At 41.2% G+C, this 13,629-nt stretch overlaps 1 protein-coding gene across 7 annotated transcripts in view; it reads right to left on the bottom strand.

Annotated features, from left to right (window-relative positions):
* The window catches only part of CFAP92 (cilia and flagella associated protein 92 (putative)), a 93,231-nt gene that overhangs the window by 9,479 nt on the left and 70,123 nt on the right, over window positions 1-13,629 (bottom strand). For 6 of the 7 annotated variants that reach the window (XM_071812991.1, XM_071812994.1, XM_065845366.2 and 3 more), the window contains 8 exons: window positions 13,227-13,411; window positions 10,797-11,686; window positions 9,647-9,835; window positions 7,415-7,709; window positions 5,475-5,639; window positions 4,724-4,936; window positions 2,463-2,589; window positions 1,354-1,535 (listed from right to left, as the gene is read on the bottom strand). In XM_071812991.1, coding sequence (XP_071669092.1) covers window positions 1,354-1,535; window positions 2,463-2,589; window positions 4,724-4,936; window positions 5,475-5,639; window positions 7,415-7,709; window positions 9,647-9,835; window positions 10,797-11,686; window positions 13,227-13,411 — 2,246 coding nt within the window. The remainder of the gene's footprint in view (window positions 1-1,353; window positions 1,536-2,462; window positions 2,590-4,723; window positions 4,937-5,474; window positions 5,640-7,414; window positions 7,710-9,646; window positions 9,836-10,796; window positions 11,687-13,226; window positions 13,412-13,629) is intronic. The other variant, XM_071812995.1, reaches the window with a different exon arrangement.

Raw genomic sequence — 13,629 nt, 5'->3', positions numbered from 1 at the left:
CTGTCAAGGGAAAAAACACTGTGCTGGAAAATGAGGCTAGGTTGGAAATTATCAAAAACAACAAGAAATAAAATATTTTTTTTTTTAATCTTTCTTCCAAAGCAGACCCTTGGAAGTTAATGCAAGTAACCTCTCCTTTTTAAAGCGATGTCTGGAGTAGCCAATTTTGTGAATCAAGACAGAAATGTCTTCCTGCAGGTTACAATTCAAAGCCTCGAAAAATGTGCTCAAGAAAATTGGGATATGAGAGACTCAAGTCCAGTAGCCACAAGCAGCATGTAACAAAGTGCAAGCTGTACATTAGCTAATAAACCAACAAGAGTATTTATTTATATGCCATCTACCAACAAAAGGATGGCTATTGGAATTACAGAAAACAGGCAAAGAGTCCAAGATGGAAAAGCATCACAATCTGAACAGCCAAAGCAAAGCAGGCGGCCAAGCAGCGAGAGCACAAAGGGACACGCAGTTCACAGCCTGACACTGACACCCAGGCAGCTCCCAGCTGAGCAGCCACATCATACACGGGCTGGCACTCAGAATATTTAGAAAAAAGAATAAAAAGTTTAAAAAAGTTTAAAAAAAGGTTGGGTGGGAGTGAGTTGGCCTCAAAGGTTTAGCTCTGCTTTTGTTACCAACATTCTCGTAGATCCTGTGTTTGTTTTTCTAGACCATTTGTAGCCCACAGAGAGCTGCAGTCCCTTTGATCAAAATCAGCTTTAAAAGCACGCTCAGGGTTTGGGTCAGCCATTTATATGCAAGCACTGCCGAGGATTCAGCCAACAAAAGAACGGTTAGGTGCAGGCCACCCATACAGCTTTTCAAATTAATGAGCACAAATCCTTTAGTCTTGCAAGCCGGGGTGTCTGGGTGGGATTCCTGCAGCAGGGGCTGAAGCGCAGCGCTCAGGAAGCCTTTACAGCACTATGGTGACCAAGAGAACACACGGGGAGACGTGGCATCCAGCCTATAGAAGCGCCTCAACCACTACGTTTCATTAGGGGACATGACAATTTTGTTTAGAGCTGCTGAGCCAGCTGGTCAAATATTCGTCTTTTCTCATCCACTGCATGCTGACAGGCAAGTTAGTTAATTGAACAGAAACTCTCCCCGTTATCTCTGAGCACCAAAGTAAAGAACTACAACAAAAAATTTAAAAGATCAATTTAAAAAACCATAAAAATTGTGCCCTGGCTCCTAAGAGCTTTGTAAGATTGAGTCAACCAATGCTATCAACATCAACTTTAACAAATAGTTAGTACTGTGCTAAATTAAGAGCGTCACACATGATCTGCCTCCCACACAGCACAAAGGCAGGTGCCGGGGCAGTGCCCAAAGACAGCTCCACTTTACCTTCAAAACTGGTCCTGCCTTCCTGGCCGAGGATTTCAGAGCTTCACCTTTTGGAAGCGCTTGGAGGTCCTGCAGCTGCAGCCTGGCTCTTGGCCGCCGCGCGGGTAACTCGGCTGCTGCGGGGCCGCGCGGAGCTTTCACCTCGGTACCATCCAACCCAGCCTGCACAGCCCGCTTCGTGTCTTCACAAGGCCAACAACAGAAAAACCAGGTAACAGAAAGCAGTTAGACGGAAAAGTTTTGGCTGTTTGAACTAAAAAAATTAAAAATAGGCTAGAAGCTTCTGTTGCGACCAACCAACCATTCACACAAGGATCCAACTAGAACAAATTAAACCGGTTTAGAGCAATTGCTAGTGCTCGCAAGAGACAACTCATTGTCCTGCAGGCTCCATAAAACACACACACAACGCAGGACTGATCCTGACGGCTTCCAAAGGTATTTCTCTGTACGGAGCACTGCAGAACTGCACTAAGTGAGTGCTTTGCAAGTTACAGCATGATGTGCAGCAGAAAAGTTGTGGAAGATGAAAGATTCTAGCAACCACAGTAAATCCATTATTTTCTGCTTATAAACATTCCAGTGAATCTCGGGCAGTTCTGTGCAAATAGAAACACGTGGCAAACTTTTCAAAATACCATTGCATAATGAAACACAACTTTGTCGTCTTCGTGTGAGTATGAGGTTGCAGGCTGTGCCCTCAGCCAGCGGGGCTGCGAGTGGCCGTGACAGCACAGAGATCCAAACTGCTCAGCTCAGCCCCCTGCACCAAGTACCTGCCGTGGCCCATGGTCTGTGTGGTGGCTGGTCTGACCTTGGTCACAATAAATGCTGGTTGTCACCAGCCTGTTCAAAGGAAGATGAGGCAGCCAACAGAGGCAGGTTTACAGAAGAACCAGCCAGGAAGGATCTGCACCTCCCTGTCGCATAACCAGAGCATGGCCAAGGTCCTACAGCCTACATCGTTTGGTAGAGTATGAACAGTTTTGCTGCTCCTTGCTAAACCTCTTCACATTCAAACTCCCTTCCTTAATGGCAGAACTGAACAAGCTTTGGGACCGTATGTCAGTTTCCAGTTAAATTTTGTGATCAGTTAGCAGATCCATTACCCGTCAGCGGGGCTGTTGTCATGAAGAGCTCAGGTGGCTTCTTATAAAGCTCAAAATCAATGTGCCGTTTGTCCCAGCTCCATCTGTCTCGTGACAGTACTGGCTCCACGTTAGCGTCCTGCCATTTCTAAATGAAAATTGAATCCATTTGAGAACCCAGGCCAAAATCACCAGGGAGGAGTCCCAAAAAACAACCTAACCACATTACTGGGTAGCAATCTAACAATTACCATAACAGGATCTCAAAGCCCGAACTTCACTGCACAGGACTATTTCTCTCTATAAGAAGTCTTTCAGTTTGTTACATTTGATACAAAAATCCATTTCATGAGCAAGCTGCTGATTCTCTAGCACTGAGCTGTTATCTAACATACAGACACTTCCAGTGTACGTGAGAAATACCCAGCAGGGGATCCAGTTCCATATTTATACCATGTTTCTCTGCAGTGATATAAGGGGGCTGATGCACTTTCCTGTATTTCATACACAGCTGCTAAACTCGCACAGCAAGACTGCGAGAGGACAGACCCAATCCCAAACCTAACTCACTATTTATCTGATCCCAACAGTAACGAGTGGACTGGCTGGACAAAGCTGCCAGCACAGCCCGAGCTATAGATCATCCCAAGGGTGATCCGAAAGCACACTGCTCTCACAAAGCAGCAGCTGTCCTCGTGCCTCTAAAAACACAAGCACCAGGATTAAACTCAAGAGCCCATGTGTCCCCAGGAGGCAGCTGAGAGAAGCAGCATGTGTGCTGGAATTGTGGCAGGAATATTCATCATCCCAATCACAAAAGAGAGTTCAACTTTTAGTGGCCCTCTGACTATCCACTGCTGAAATACCAGTTAAAACCTTCGCAGACAAAACTATGCTTCTTAAGCTACAAATTAACTCCCACTCTTTGTTAGCCCTATAACTGCACAGGTTTTTTGAGAGTAAAGGAGAGCTGAGTCAGTGCAGAAACTGTATTTTAGGAAACCAGAAAAAGCCCAACAACTTTTTTGCCTCCCAGAGGATGGTGTTACAGAAGATGGTCAAATTCTGTGTTTGAGAAGAAAAGAAGAAATGGTTAAATCAACAACATGTCAAACCCAGACTGCTTCAGAATGGGACACTAATAGTTTTCTGCTTTTGTTCCACCCTTCAGGTCACATGAATGGTAAGTTTGCAATCAACCTCCGTTTCCAACTTAATGCTGCTCTTCTTTATGTCCGTGGCAAAGGCAGCAGCTATTACATGGTGCTGGTTGGCTTCTGTTACTCTCAGACAGCAAATCTTCTCTGCTCTTTCATGATAAGATACCTTCTCCAGCACCACGGATCAGAAAAAAGCACCTTGTTTTCACTCCCCATTTCACTTCAGCTATCCTCTAACCTTTCTGAGAAACTACTTTAATTTGTACAAAAACAAATGTAAGATAAAACCTGAAAATTAAATGAACATATATACATTCTTGCAAGATAAGATAGCAAGCCTCCAAGCATTCAGCTTGCACCACTCTCTGCTGTGACTGTGTTCAATTAATTTGGTAGAATTTACTGATCCTGCACAAAACCCTCCTGTTCTATTCCCTTCATTTCCTCACCTTGTCAATTCTAATGACATCCAAATTTTCTCCCCAATGGCAGATCACACGTGCGTGAGTGTACACAACACTAAGACAGTTCAAAACAGGGAATTGTAAACTAGTCAAGTTGGTGATCCAGTAAAACAGTAGAAAACTAGAAGTTAAATAGTAAAGAACGGAAGAAAGGAAAGAAGAAACAGGGCAGGAAGAAACTGATAGAGTGCATGGTTGTGGAGGACAAAGACCCCATAAAACTGTAGCTAAAAACGACAAATAAGAAAGATGGAGGAAAAACTAAGCAGCGAGAGAATTTGGAAACACAAAGGAAGGCTATGATTGGATTGGCAACTCACTAAACAGCCTGGAACCCACTCATCATGGAACGCAATATTGATTTTTCTGACATTAGATCCTGCTTGTGAAACAAAGCATGCTGTAGTCCATTCATACTTATTCATACTGGCAAATGGATTTTCTGTGTGGCAAATGGGTTTTCAGGACAGAATTTGTGCATCCAAACAAAGTATCGCCTTGGTGAGCTAGATGCTGATGTAATCACAAATAGAGGTGTCACCCTCAAAATAGGCTGTGCCCCTCAAAACAGATTTCCAAACACTAGAGCACTCTGCCTCTTTCAAATCTCCCAAAATGCCTGAGTTCACTTTGGACTGCTCATTTCACTTTTTGGTACCTTTCGTAACTCCTCTCGATGTGTCCCACCAGGCACCAGAGGCTGCAGGGTGCTCCCAATGCTGCTCTTCAACCCAGGAACGACAAATCCCTCTGGTGACAGCCACATACTCTTGGATTTTGCAGAGGATTCCTTAGAGGCAGCAACCACATCCACTGGCTCAAATGTGGCCGACAGATAGTCAGGACAATAAGTGAATATCGTCTTTGGTTCCTATAGAAAGGTTTTTTTGTTGTTAGTGTGAATTCCCCTTTGCTGAGACAAAAGCACATAAGGTACAGAACCAGTATAATTTCCTTCTTTACGACTGCAAATAATCATAGATAAAATTACACAAAGCATACACTGATAAATACTTTAAAATGTTTTAAAATTTAATTCTATGGATTTAATGGCAAGTGGTATAATGGAATCTTTGTAAAATAATTACAGGAAGAAATGTCTTTATTATTTGTGCAAAAAAAGAACTGCAGTTCCTACCATAAACAGTTTAGAGCTATAGTAATTTCCACTAGCTGATAGGAAAATAGTACTTGTTATTAAGATTCAAGCCAGCCATCCAGCCAAAAGCAGATTAATGTGATTCTTCAAACGTTTTCTTCAAATCACTTAAACCTGCATATGCCAATGCAGCGATTACCAACTTCCCTTCCTGCACACTACCATGGCAGTTACTGGTGCAAATCTATTTAATTCATCTCTCTCTTTTCAGCACTAGTACTGGATCTTCCAGTTCTGTGGCTCAAGTCACCTTTGCCAATTCCTGGCGAAGATGCTTCTTTGCGAGTTCTGCAGAATTCAGGCTCTGACAGCTGTAGTTAAAGACAGATTTCCCATTGATGGGAGAAATCCGGAAAGTTTCAAACTTTGGCTTTTTCATCCTTCCTTTGAGTTGGCATACAGCACCCACGTCAGCCTGCAAAGAGATGACATCTGAGTTCTGCCTCAGTCGGGAATTCAGAGTGTTATGAAGAAAAATACAAACAAGGAAATGATTTTGTAAATATTAAAAAAAAAAAAACTGAACAAAAAAAATCCCTTTAAAAGTATATATAGATTTATTACACAACAGTTCGTTGTTAATAAAACACTCCGCAGATGCCATTGTGCAAGACTGGAGGCAGCAGAGCAGAGGCAGCAGAGCAGAGGCAGCGCTCTCTGGGCCTGACACCTCCTGCCCATCTAAACAGCTGTTCTGCAGAGCTGATGTCGATCGTCTTCAAACTAAGCGAGTTCTTTCATTTCTATGATTCCATTAACACCCCAGCAAATACAGTGATATGGGAAACACCGTTCATTAGGACTCTTCAAATTTCCCTGCTGAGACAGTATAATTAAACCCTCATACCTTTTCACTGACTAAAGAACCTCATTCTGCTGTGTTCATGGTAATTATGGCTTTGAATGTAGACTCTGACATAATAGGTAATTACAGCAAGAGAGTAAAATTGTGTTTTGGATGTCACATTTCCATTTTTTTTTAAATCACATACCCTGAAAGCTTACCTTACCTGCCATTAAAAAAGAACTTCACATTCTCTTTCCTACAGAGGACTCCCCAGGTCCTCTACTATACTCTTGATTAAAGCATGTATAAAATGACAACCGGTTAAAACCCATACACTGGGAAGACTGCTAACTTTGTACAAGTAACAAAATAACTCTACACTTAATCTATACAGAATGATTAGGCCTAGGAGCTCCACTGCTCTCCTCCTCCTATGATGTTATAAACACAAGCATCAGGAACAATTACTAAAGATAGCTGTCTTTTCCTCATGTAATGCTCCTTTATCAACAGACCAACTGGAAAAGGAAACACACAGGAGTTAAATTTCTTGCAGTATTTCCAAGACAGCATCCTTATGCAGGACAGGAACACAGACTTGCACGTATCAGGCAAAACCTCTTTGTATTACAATATAAACAGGAAAAAACATTCAGAACTATTCCTCACAAATCACAGGATGGCTGGAGTCCTCAACTAAGCAATATACTCCAAAAACTGATCCCAGCTCCCAGGAAACATAGCAGGATACCCCTTATGTGATGTCTGTGTTAACAGGAAAGGGTTTAGTTTCAATGCGTCTTCCCTGAGGCAACAGACAGGGTAGATGGATGCTTGGTAACAAGTCAGAAGGGGATCTAAAATTCTTCACCATTTCCTTAAAGCTCAGCTCAGCTCTGTCTGCAACTGCTGGTTTTATTTAGCCAAGAATAAATGCCATTCTGGTTGCCTAAAGGCAGGCTGGTCTTTCACATGGCAAGAGAAGAAAGTGCAATTTTCACATAAGCTTAATTGGCTTGGTCCCCTGCGAGCATGTCAAGCCTGGATTGACTTGCTAAGGCACAATGGGGCAGCTCTGGAGAAGAAAGAGGCAAAGAAAAATAGGAACCAAACTCAAAAAGAATTTACAAGTCCTTCAAATAATCAGTTTCCTTACCACTCAGAGTGTCTCATCTGTGAACACTAGAATTGTTTTCCCCTTTGAGAAGCAATTACATTTACAATTCCACTTCTGCAAAATAAAATTACCCTGCACCTTTTTACAATGTTTCCACAATACCTACAAACACCTTATGATAAGTTTTTAAGTCTAATGAGTCATTGTTTCAGGAAAAGGAGGAGATGTTGACTTAGGACATGAAGTTTTGCAGCTATCAGGCTTGCCTCTTGCATATCGTACTCACCCTACGGCTTCTCTCAAAAGACATTTTCTTTGCTATTTCTTCCTTCTGCTGCACACACATTTCATTGTCATTATCTAATGAAGAACATACTGCCTGTTTCGCTCCTCTAACTTTTCCTGGTACTGCATAATCATCAGAGGAAAGCGAGAGCGAAGGAGGTTTCTGAGGGAAGAGATCCTCATCAGTGAGGGGAACTCCGTACTTGGCACTCAAGGCTGCGATCATCTCTGCTGAGGGCAGCAGATCCCCGCGAATTACATCCCTCAACCTCTTACTCTGACAGAGGTAACTGAGCCTACAAATAGACATCGACATTTTATTAGTTTACAAAATCACTACAGTTCATGTTACTGTGGAAAAACTATACAACCTTCTTGAAACATCTACTCATTGAGAAGTTCAGGTCAGTTCACGTATGCTGGAATTTAGTGGCAATAAAGAAGGTTAGCAGTTTAATAAACCTACTAGGAATATTCCAGGAAAGCTTCCAGCACCACATTTAGCTGTGAGCTGACAATTAGTTGCTGTGTTTCTCTTGCCTCTGGCTGCAAAGACAGTAAAGCAAACTCCCTTCATACACCTCGTTCTAGCATATGACCCATAGTTATGTTGAACACCCCCTATAATCCATCCTGCCTTACTTCTGTTTTACTTCTTGTTGTGATCAAATGTCATTCTGTACGCTGTTCATGACAATGCTTAACTCACATCTGATTTCATTCACTAAATCTGGCCTGCAAAGCCTGGCGTTAACACAAAAGCTTTTCGAAAAAATTGACAGCAATTGAACACCATACGCACAGTTTGTATCCACGCACTGAAATTCAGTTCTCGGTCTCTCTGGCTCAGGTCACAGCAGAGGTCACAAAATAGTGACTTACCTAACAGCCAAACGTAGTATTACAATTCCTTGCTAAAACTGGAAGTTTAACTCATTTATCACATAACTGTTCTTTATTTGGAGAGAGTAACTTTAAAAAGTACTGTAAAAGAATTCAACTGTAAAATTACTGCAACAACTACCTCTTCTTACCATTAGCTCTGAACAACACATACAACTGAATAACGTTAATTTCAAAGTCGCACCAGCTTTAATGACACAAATTGAGTTTATATCAGTACATTAAAAATTAAATTGGCCATTGTGCATATTCATCACGTGCATTAGTTTTCTTACAGTTCAAATTAATTTTCTGGCTAATTCCAGCAGGAGGAAATACATCAGGAAACGGCGGTTTCTGTTGTGCGCACATTAAACCAGTGCCTGACTACAGCAAACCGAAAACCGATAAAACTGGAGTTCTATGAGTTAGCGACTGCTCTTGAACACAGTTCACAGCCTGTTCCCTCCAGTGAAGAACATATTTCTATTTCTCTGCATAATCGCAGGCCCAGCAGAATGAGGTTGCAGCAAAAAGGACTGAGACCCAGCGCCGGCAGACACGACTCAACCACCCGTGCCTACCAAGTATCTAAAATATGCTGTATTATGTTATTTTCTACCTCAAATATTGCCAGCATGTAGCCAAAGGAAGAAAAATATTTACCAACCACTGTTGAAGAAAAAAATGAAAATAAATACTTTTAAGGACATCACTGTGCTAGCGAGCAGTCACTTTTGTATTGTACTCTTTTCCTCACCATCTCACAGACAAAGTGAGCAGCCCGGCAGTGATCCAGCAATAAATCACACAGCAAAACCCCCAAACACAAAGCCAGGAACACAGAACACATTCTCTCAACTCTCACAAAACTACTCCTTTCTTTAGTTAGCTTAGGAAAATTGTTTCTAGAATTCCCCACTTACTTCAAGTGACTTTCTGGATCTATCAAGTCCTATCTGACCTCTTTCTTCACTCCATCTCTATGAGAACAGAGCAGAGAAGTAAATCCTTCCCAGCTGGGGCTTGACATCAGAATTTTCTCTTCAATTTGTAGTACATTCAGATATTTTCTGACATATTATCCTACACCTCTCTCCTCTCCCTTATAAAGTCGAAATTCCTGCCCAAACTAGAAGTGAGCTCCAGTTACCACTACAGCAGCTGTTAGAAAACCATGTTCTGTCTTGCCACACCTTATCTAACACCTGAATTATCCATCAGGCCCACAGGCAGCTTTAATCACAGAAAAGATATCCAAGAGTATTATATTTTTTGTATCAAATATTCACCCTATTTGGCTAACGTTTCGTTTCACAACTCCTTGACTATAAATCTGGTCAAGTCATACCTGGACAAGCCTTGGAAACACGCCCGAGGAACGATTCCCCTGACATAGAGCAGAGGTTGTTTTGCGATGGCGAACAGGGGCTGACAGAGGCGGCAATGGTAGAAGATCGCTTCCAGCTCCATGTACAGGCGCTGAGGGAAGGACAGGCCCGAGTTATAGAGTATTTTCAGTTGTCCCTGTCTGTGAGTCCTGTAACGGAACACCCCAACAACAAGGTTAAAACAATCAGCCTGGGTCTCAGGTTTCCTCAGTTTTGCAGCACAATTACTCTCTCTAACGAAACAGCTTTGCTTTTGTCCTTCAGAGGAAACTTCTACTTCACAGCTTTCACTTCAAATGAACTGTTCTAAAAAAACTTATTTTGGACAAAATTACCAAGAAAACACCAAAACTCTCATGACATAACTGAGTTGTACACGTTTTCTTGTTAAGCTGCATGGCAAACATTTGAAAGGGAGCTCACCTCAGTTTCAGCAGTGTTGTGACCCTTACCAGCCTTATTGTAGCTACAAATGCATTATATAAATGTTTCTACTACAAATACCAACATTCATGCCGCAGCAGCAAAACAAAGCTTCTATTTAGGTTACAGGTGAGCACTGACAAGAGACCAAAACCACAACCCACAATACACCCCCACCACAGGAAAGCTTTAACAACAGGCCACAGCGCTGGCAAAAATATCAATTCTTGTCTTTTTTAAGCATGAAATCTGAGGGAACACATTCACTTTGAATTTGTCCCATTTTCCTCTAAATTCAAAAGAAGAAGCAGCTTGAAGTCCCGCTTCCTCATAGTGACTATTTATGGTTTAGATTCCACTAGGAATTTTTGTTATTCTTTAGAATTGGCAGATTTGAGTGCCACTTCCACAGACCAAGTAGCAGCTTAACAAAAAAGAGTACATGTTCTCGTCCTTGTCATTTAAACTCTCCACAGATGATCTGTGGTGTAACGTGGTAAAGATGAGAAGATTATGCCTCAAATGAAACAGCCACTGGGACTCACATCCACTAAAACCACATAGAAAGTATCAGCTACATACTTGCTCATGGATCTTTGAATAGAAAGGGAGGGATGAGGTATAAATCAAATTAAAATATCTGAATCTAAGGAAATAACTGATGAAAAAATCTGAAACTCTTCTTACCTTTCAAAGTGTTTATCCCATAGTCTCTTGATTGCTTTGTCTTTTAATCCCTCCAAAACAAAGAGATTAGTTGCTCCATCCACTAAGTGAAAACCAGTAACAATATCCAACTCAGAAACTTCCTCAAGTGTGGTTTGCAGTTTTAACGCAGCAAGAGCCATTCCAAATGAGTGTAAAGGATAGTAGTCCAGCTGGAGGGCTTCAGTATTGATTTCTGTAATCTCTTTCACCAGATCATACAATAACGATGAATTATTGTAGTCAAAAACGTAGATTATATAACCATACGGGCAATTTGTGGCTTGAGCATCATCACTTTCTGCATCCATTCCCAATGGCACAGCTATTTCCACTCTTACTTTCAAAAGCGAGTCCGATTCTAGATAATGTCCCATAGGTAGTGGGGAACAACTACTCACTGACTCTGTTATTGCCCCATTTTCCTCCCCCACGCTGAAAACAGGTGTACCTGGAACTGAACAATTATGGATGGAAGCATGGATAGCCAAGTACTTTCTACCCAACAATAAATCAGTGAGACTGACTTTAGCTACCCCATGGGGATGCCACAGTTCATTTTCCGTAGAAGAATTACAAATTGTGGATGTGGAAGCGAGGAAGCTCACCTTGCCCACTTCTTCATCTGCTTCATTCTCCCCAAACAAACATGGCTTTTTGGTGGTTTTTTTCATCTTTCTATCCCGGTCATGAACTTCAATCTCCAAAGGTGGACCTCTAAGATACCGCTGTAATTCCCCAGGTGCCATTGTCCCCGTTAGAAGTACATTAACATCCTTAAAGTAGATGTGAGTTCCATGGTCCTGTCCATGAGTTTGATGAGGTGGAAAGTTGTGAAATTTGTATTTGCAATAGGTGGGAACACACAATCTCTAAAGAACAAAAAATGGGGAGAAATGGATAGCTGTAGCACTAATCTTTTTCCTTTCGATTTTTAACTTCACAGGACACTCAACTCTTCTAGCTGAGGGATGTACCTCATGGCACTAATTATGGTTTTCCAAAGCAGCAGAGGCCATTCTACATGCCTGAATTCTGGGTTTGGAGAATATGCTGTCCCCCTTGTTTGCCTGTCCTTATATATTTTGAATTTCCAAATGCATCAGAAAAGCTCTCCTTGTCTCTATATGATTAAAGGAGCATCCTGGGGATGGGAACGGCTCCTAGACCTTTTCCGTTTTTCCCTATGCATTTGTCTGTAGTATCCAGGGCCTAAAATAAATACCTGTAGCTAGAAGTCAGGAAATTCAACAAGTGTCCAGAGACACTGTATGGAATGCATCTCTATGATTTGCCATTTGCTTACAAATCTGGGAAGCAAACAGGTGGTTCATTCCACCGTACTTGTTGCAGTAAGTGTACATCAGCACCACCGCACCCTGTACGGAGTCCTGTCATAGGCCATCCCAAAAACTCCACATTTGAAGCAGTTCATTATTTCATACAGTATCCCACTTGGCAAGGGAAACAAAGTCAAAACCTCTGTGGTCACTCTGCAGATTGCATTAGAAACTACAAAGTGATTTGTCTCCATTATTTATTATGTTGCACAGTTACTAACATTTTTCCCCGCCTGTCATAAGCCCTGCAGTGTAAAACTCTGCCACAGAACTACATGCACCATGATAAAGTTCCTGACATACCATTAAACTATTTTCACAAAAACAACAACAAAACATCCTACTAATGTTAAGGATCAGGCTGATGTAATTTGGAGCAGTTCTTTCATGTGCTATTGCCATACAGTTCCACCTCAGCCAAAGAACAAGGAAACAGCTCTTGAAATCAAAGGTCTTTGACCTCAATTTCATTTTCACATCAAACATATATAAAACCCAGAAAATAGCTTTTTAAAAATAACATTTCTTTAAGCCTAAAAATGCAACCATTTGACAAGAGAACGTGTTTTCTAACTAATTTCTCAAAATTTAGAAATACAAAACCAAAGCTTTAAACTATATGCTCACCAATATAGAACTTTTCTTGTGCATGGCATTTTTTAAGATGGGAAACATTCACTATTTTTTAAAAGTTAAATAATATTTTTAACACGGGAATAGAAGTTTTTCTAATAAGCAAGTGAACATGTACTGACTCATCAGCAAATTGCTGCAAAGGATATAGCACTGTGGCTGAGCTTACTCCAGATCCATCGCTCAGAAATCAAAATGGGAAGACTACATATACAAATTATTGCCCTTAGAAAACACAAGTGCTGCTGTTTTTCTGCTAGTGCCTATGATAACACAGGCACTAATCCGGCCACATGTTTTTCAGGCAATATGTTAGCCATATTGTCCAATTTTGCAACTAATAGAGAAAGTTAACTTTAAAACCATGTTGGTATTTTAAGCAAAGTTACTTGAGGGTACCAAGAAAATTCATTCAGAATGAGGTAGTCGTATATGTTACCTGCAGCACTTCTATTGGTACAGGTGTGTTTGGGAGGCAGGTAGCTGATTTAATCCTTATAACCAGGGGATTCAATTCATGTTTTTGTCTTTCAGACAGAAGAGGTGTTTCCACAGTGAAGGTCAAATAAGCATCTAAAACTTTACGATTGTTTTCTGTCAGGCGACTGATCACAGATTTTTCTCCTTTTTAAACATACAAGATAAAATACTGTTACAGAAGCAATCCCATCAAGGCACCCTTATTTGAGGCAATTAGTTACAAAACTCCACTGAATTTGCATTAAAATAAAACAAAAGTATTAACTGCTTCAAATATTTTTCTTTTTTTTTGGTAAGAAAATAGTCCCCAAAGCAGTGTCAGAACCCCTATTTGGCCTAACTGCTGAAAGCACACAGAAGTT

The sequence above is a fragment of the Patagioenas fasciata genome, chromosome 10 (assembly GCF_037038585.1).
Source record: "Patagioenas fasciata isolate bPatFas1 chromosome 10, bPatFas1.hap1, whole genome shotgun sequence".
Lineage (NCBI taxonomy): Eukaryota > Metazoa > Chordata > Aves > Columbiformes > Columbidae > Patagioenas > Patagioenas fasciata.
The sequence above is the reverse complement of the archived record's forward strand: the minus strand, read 5'-3'. Positions and strand labels throughout refer to the sequence as shown.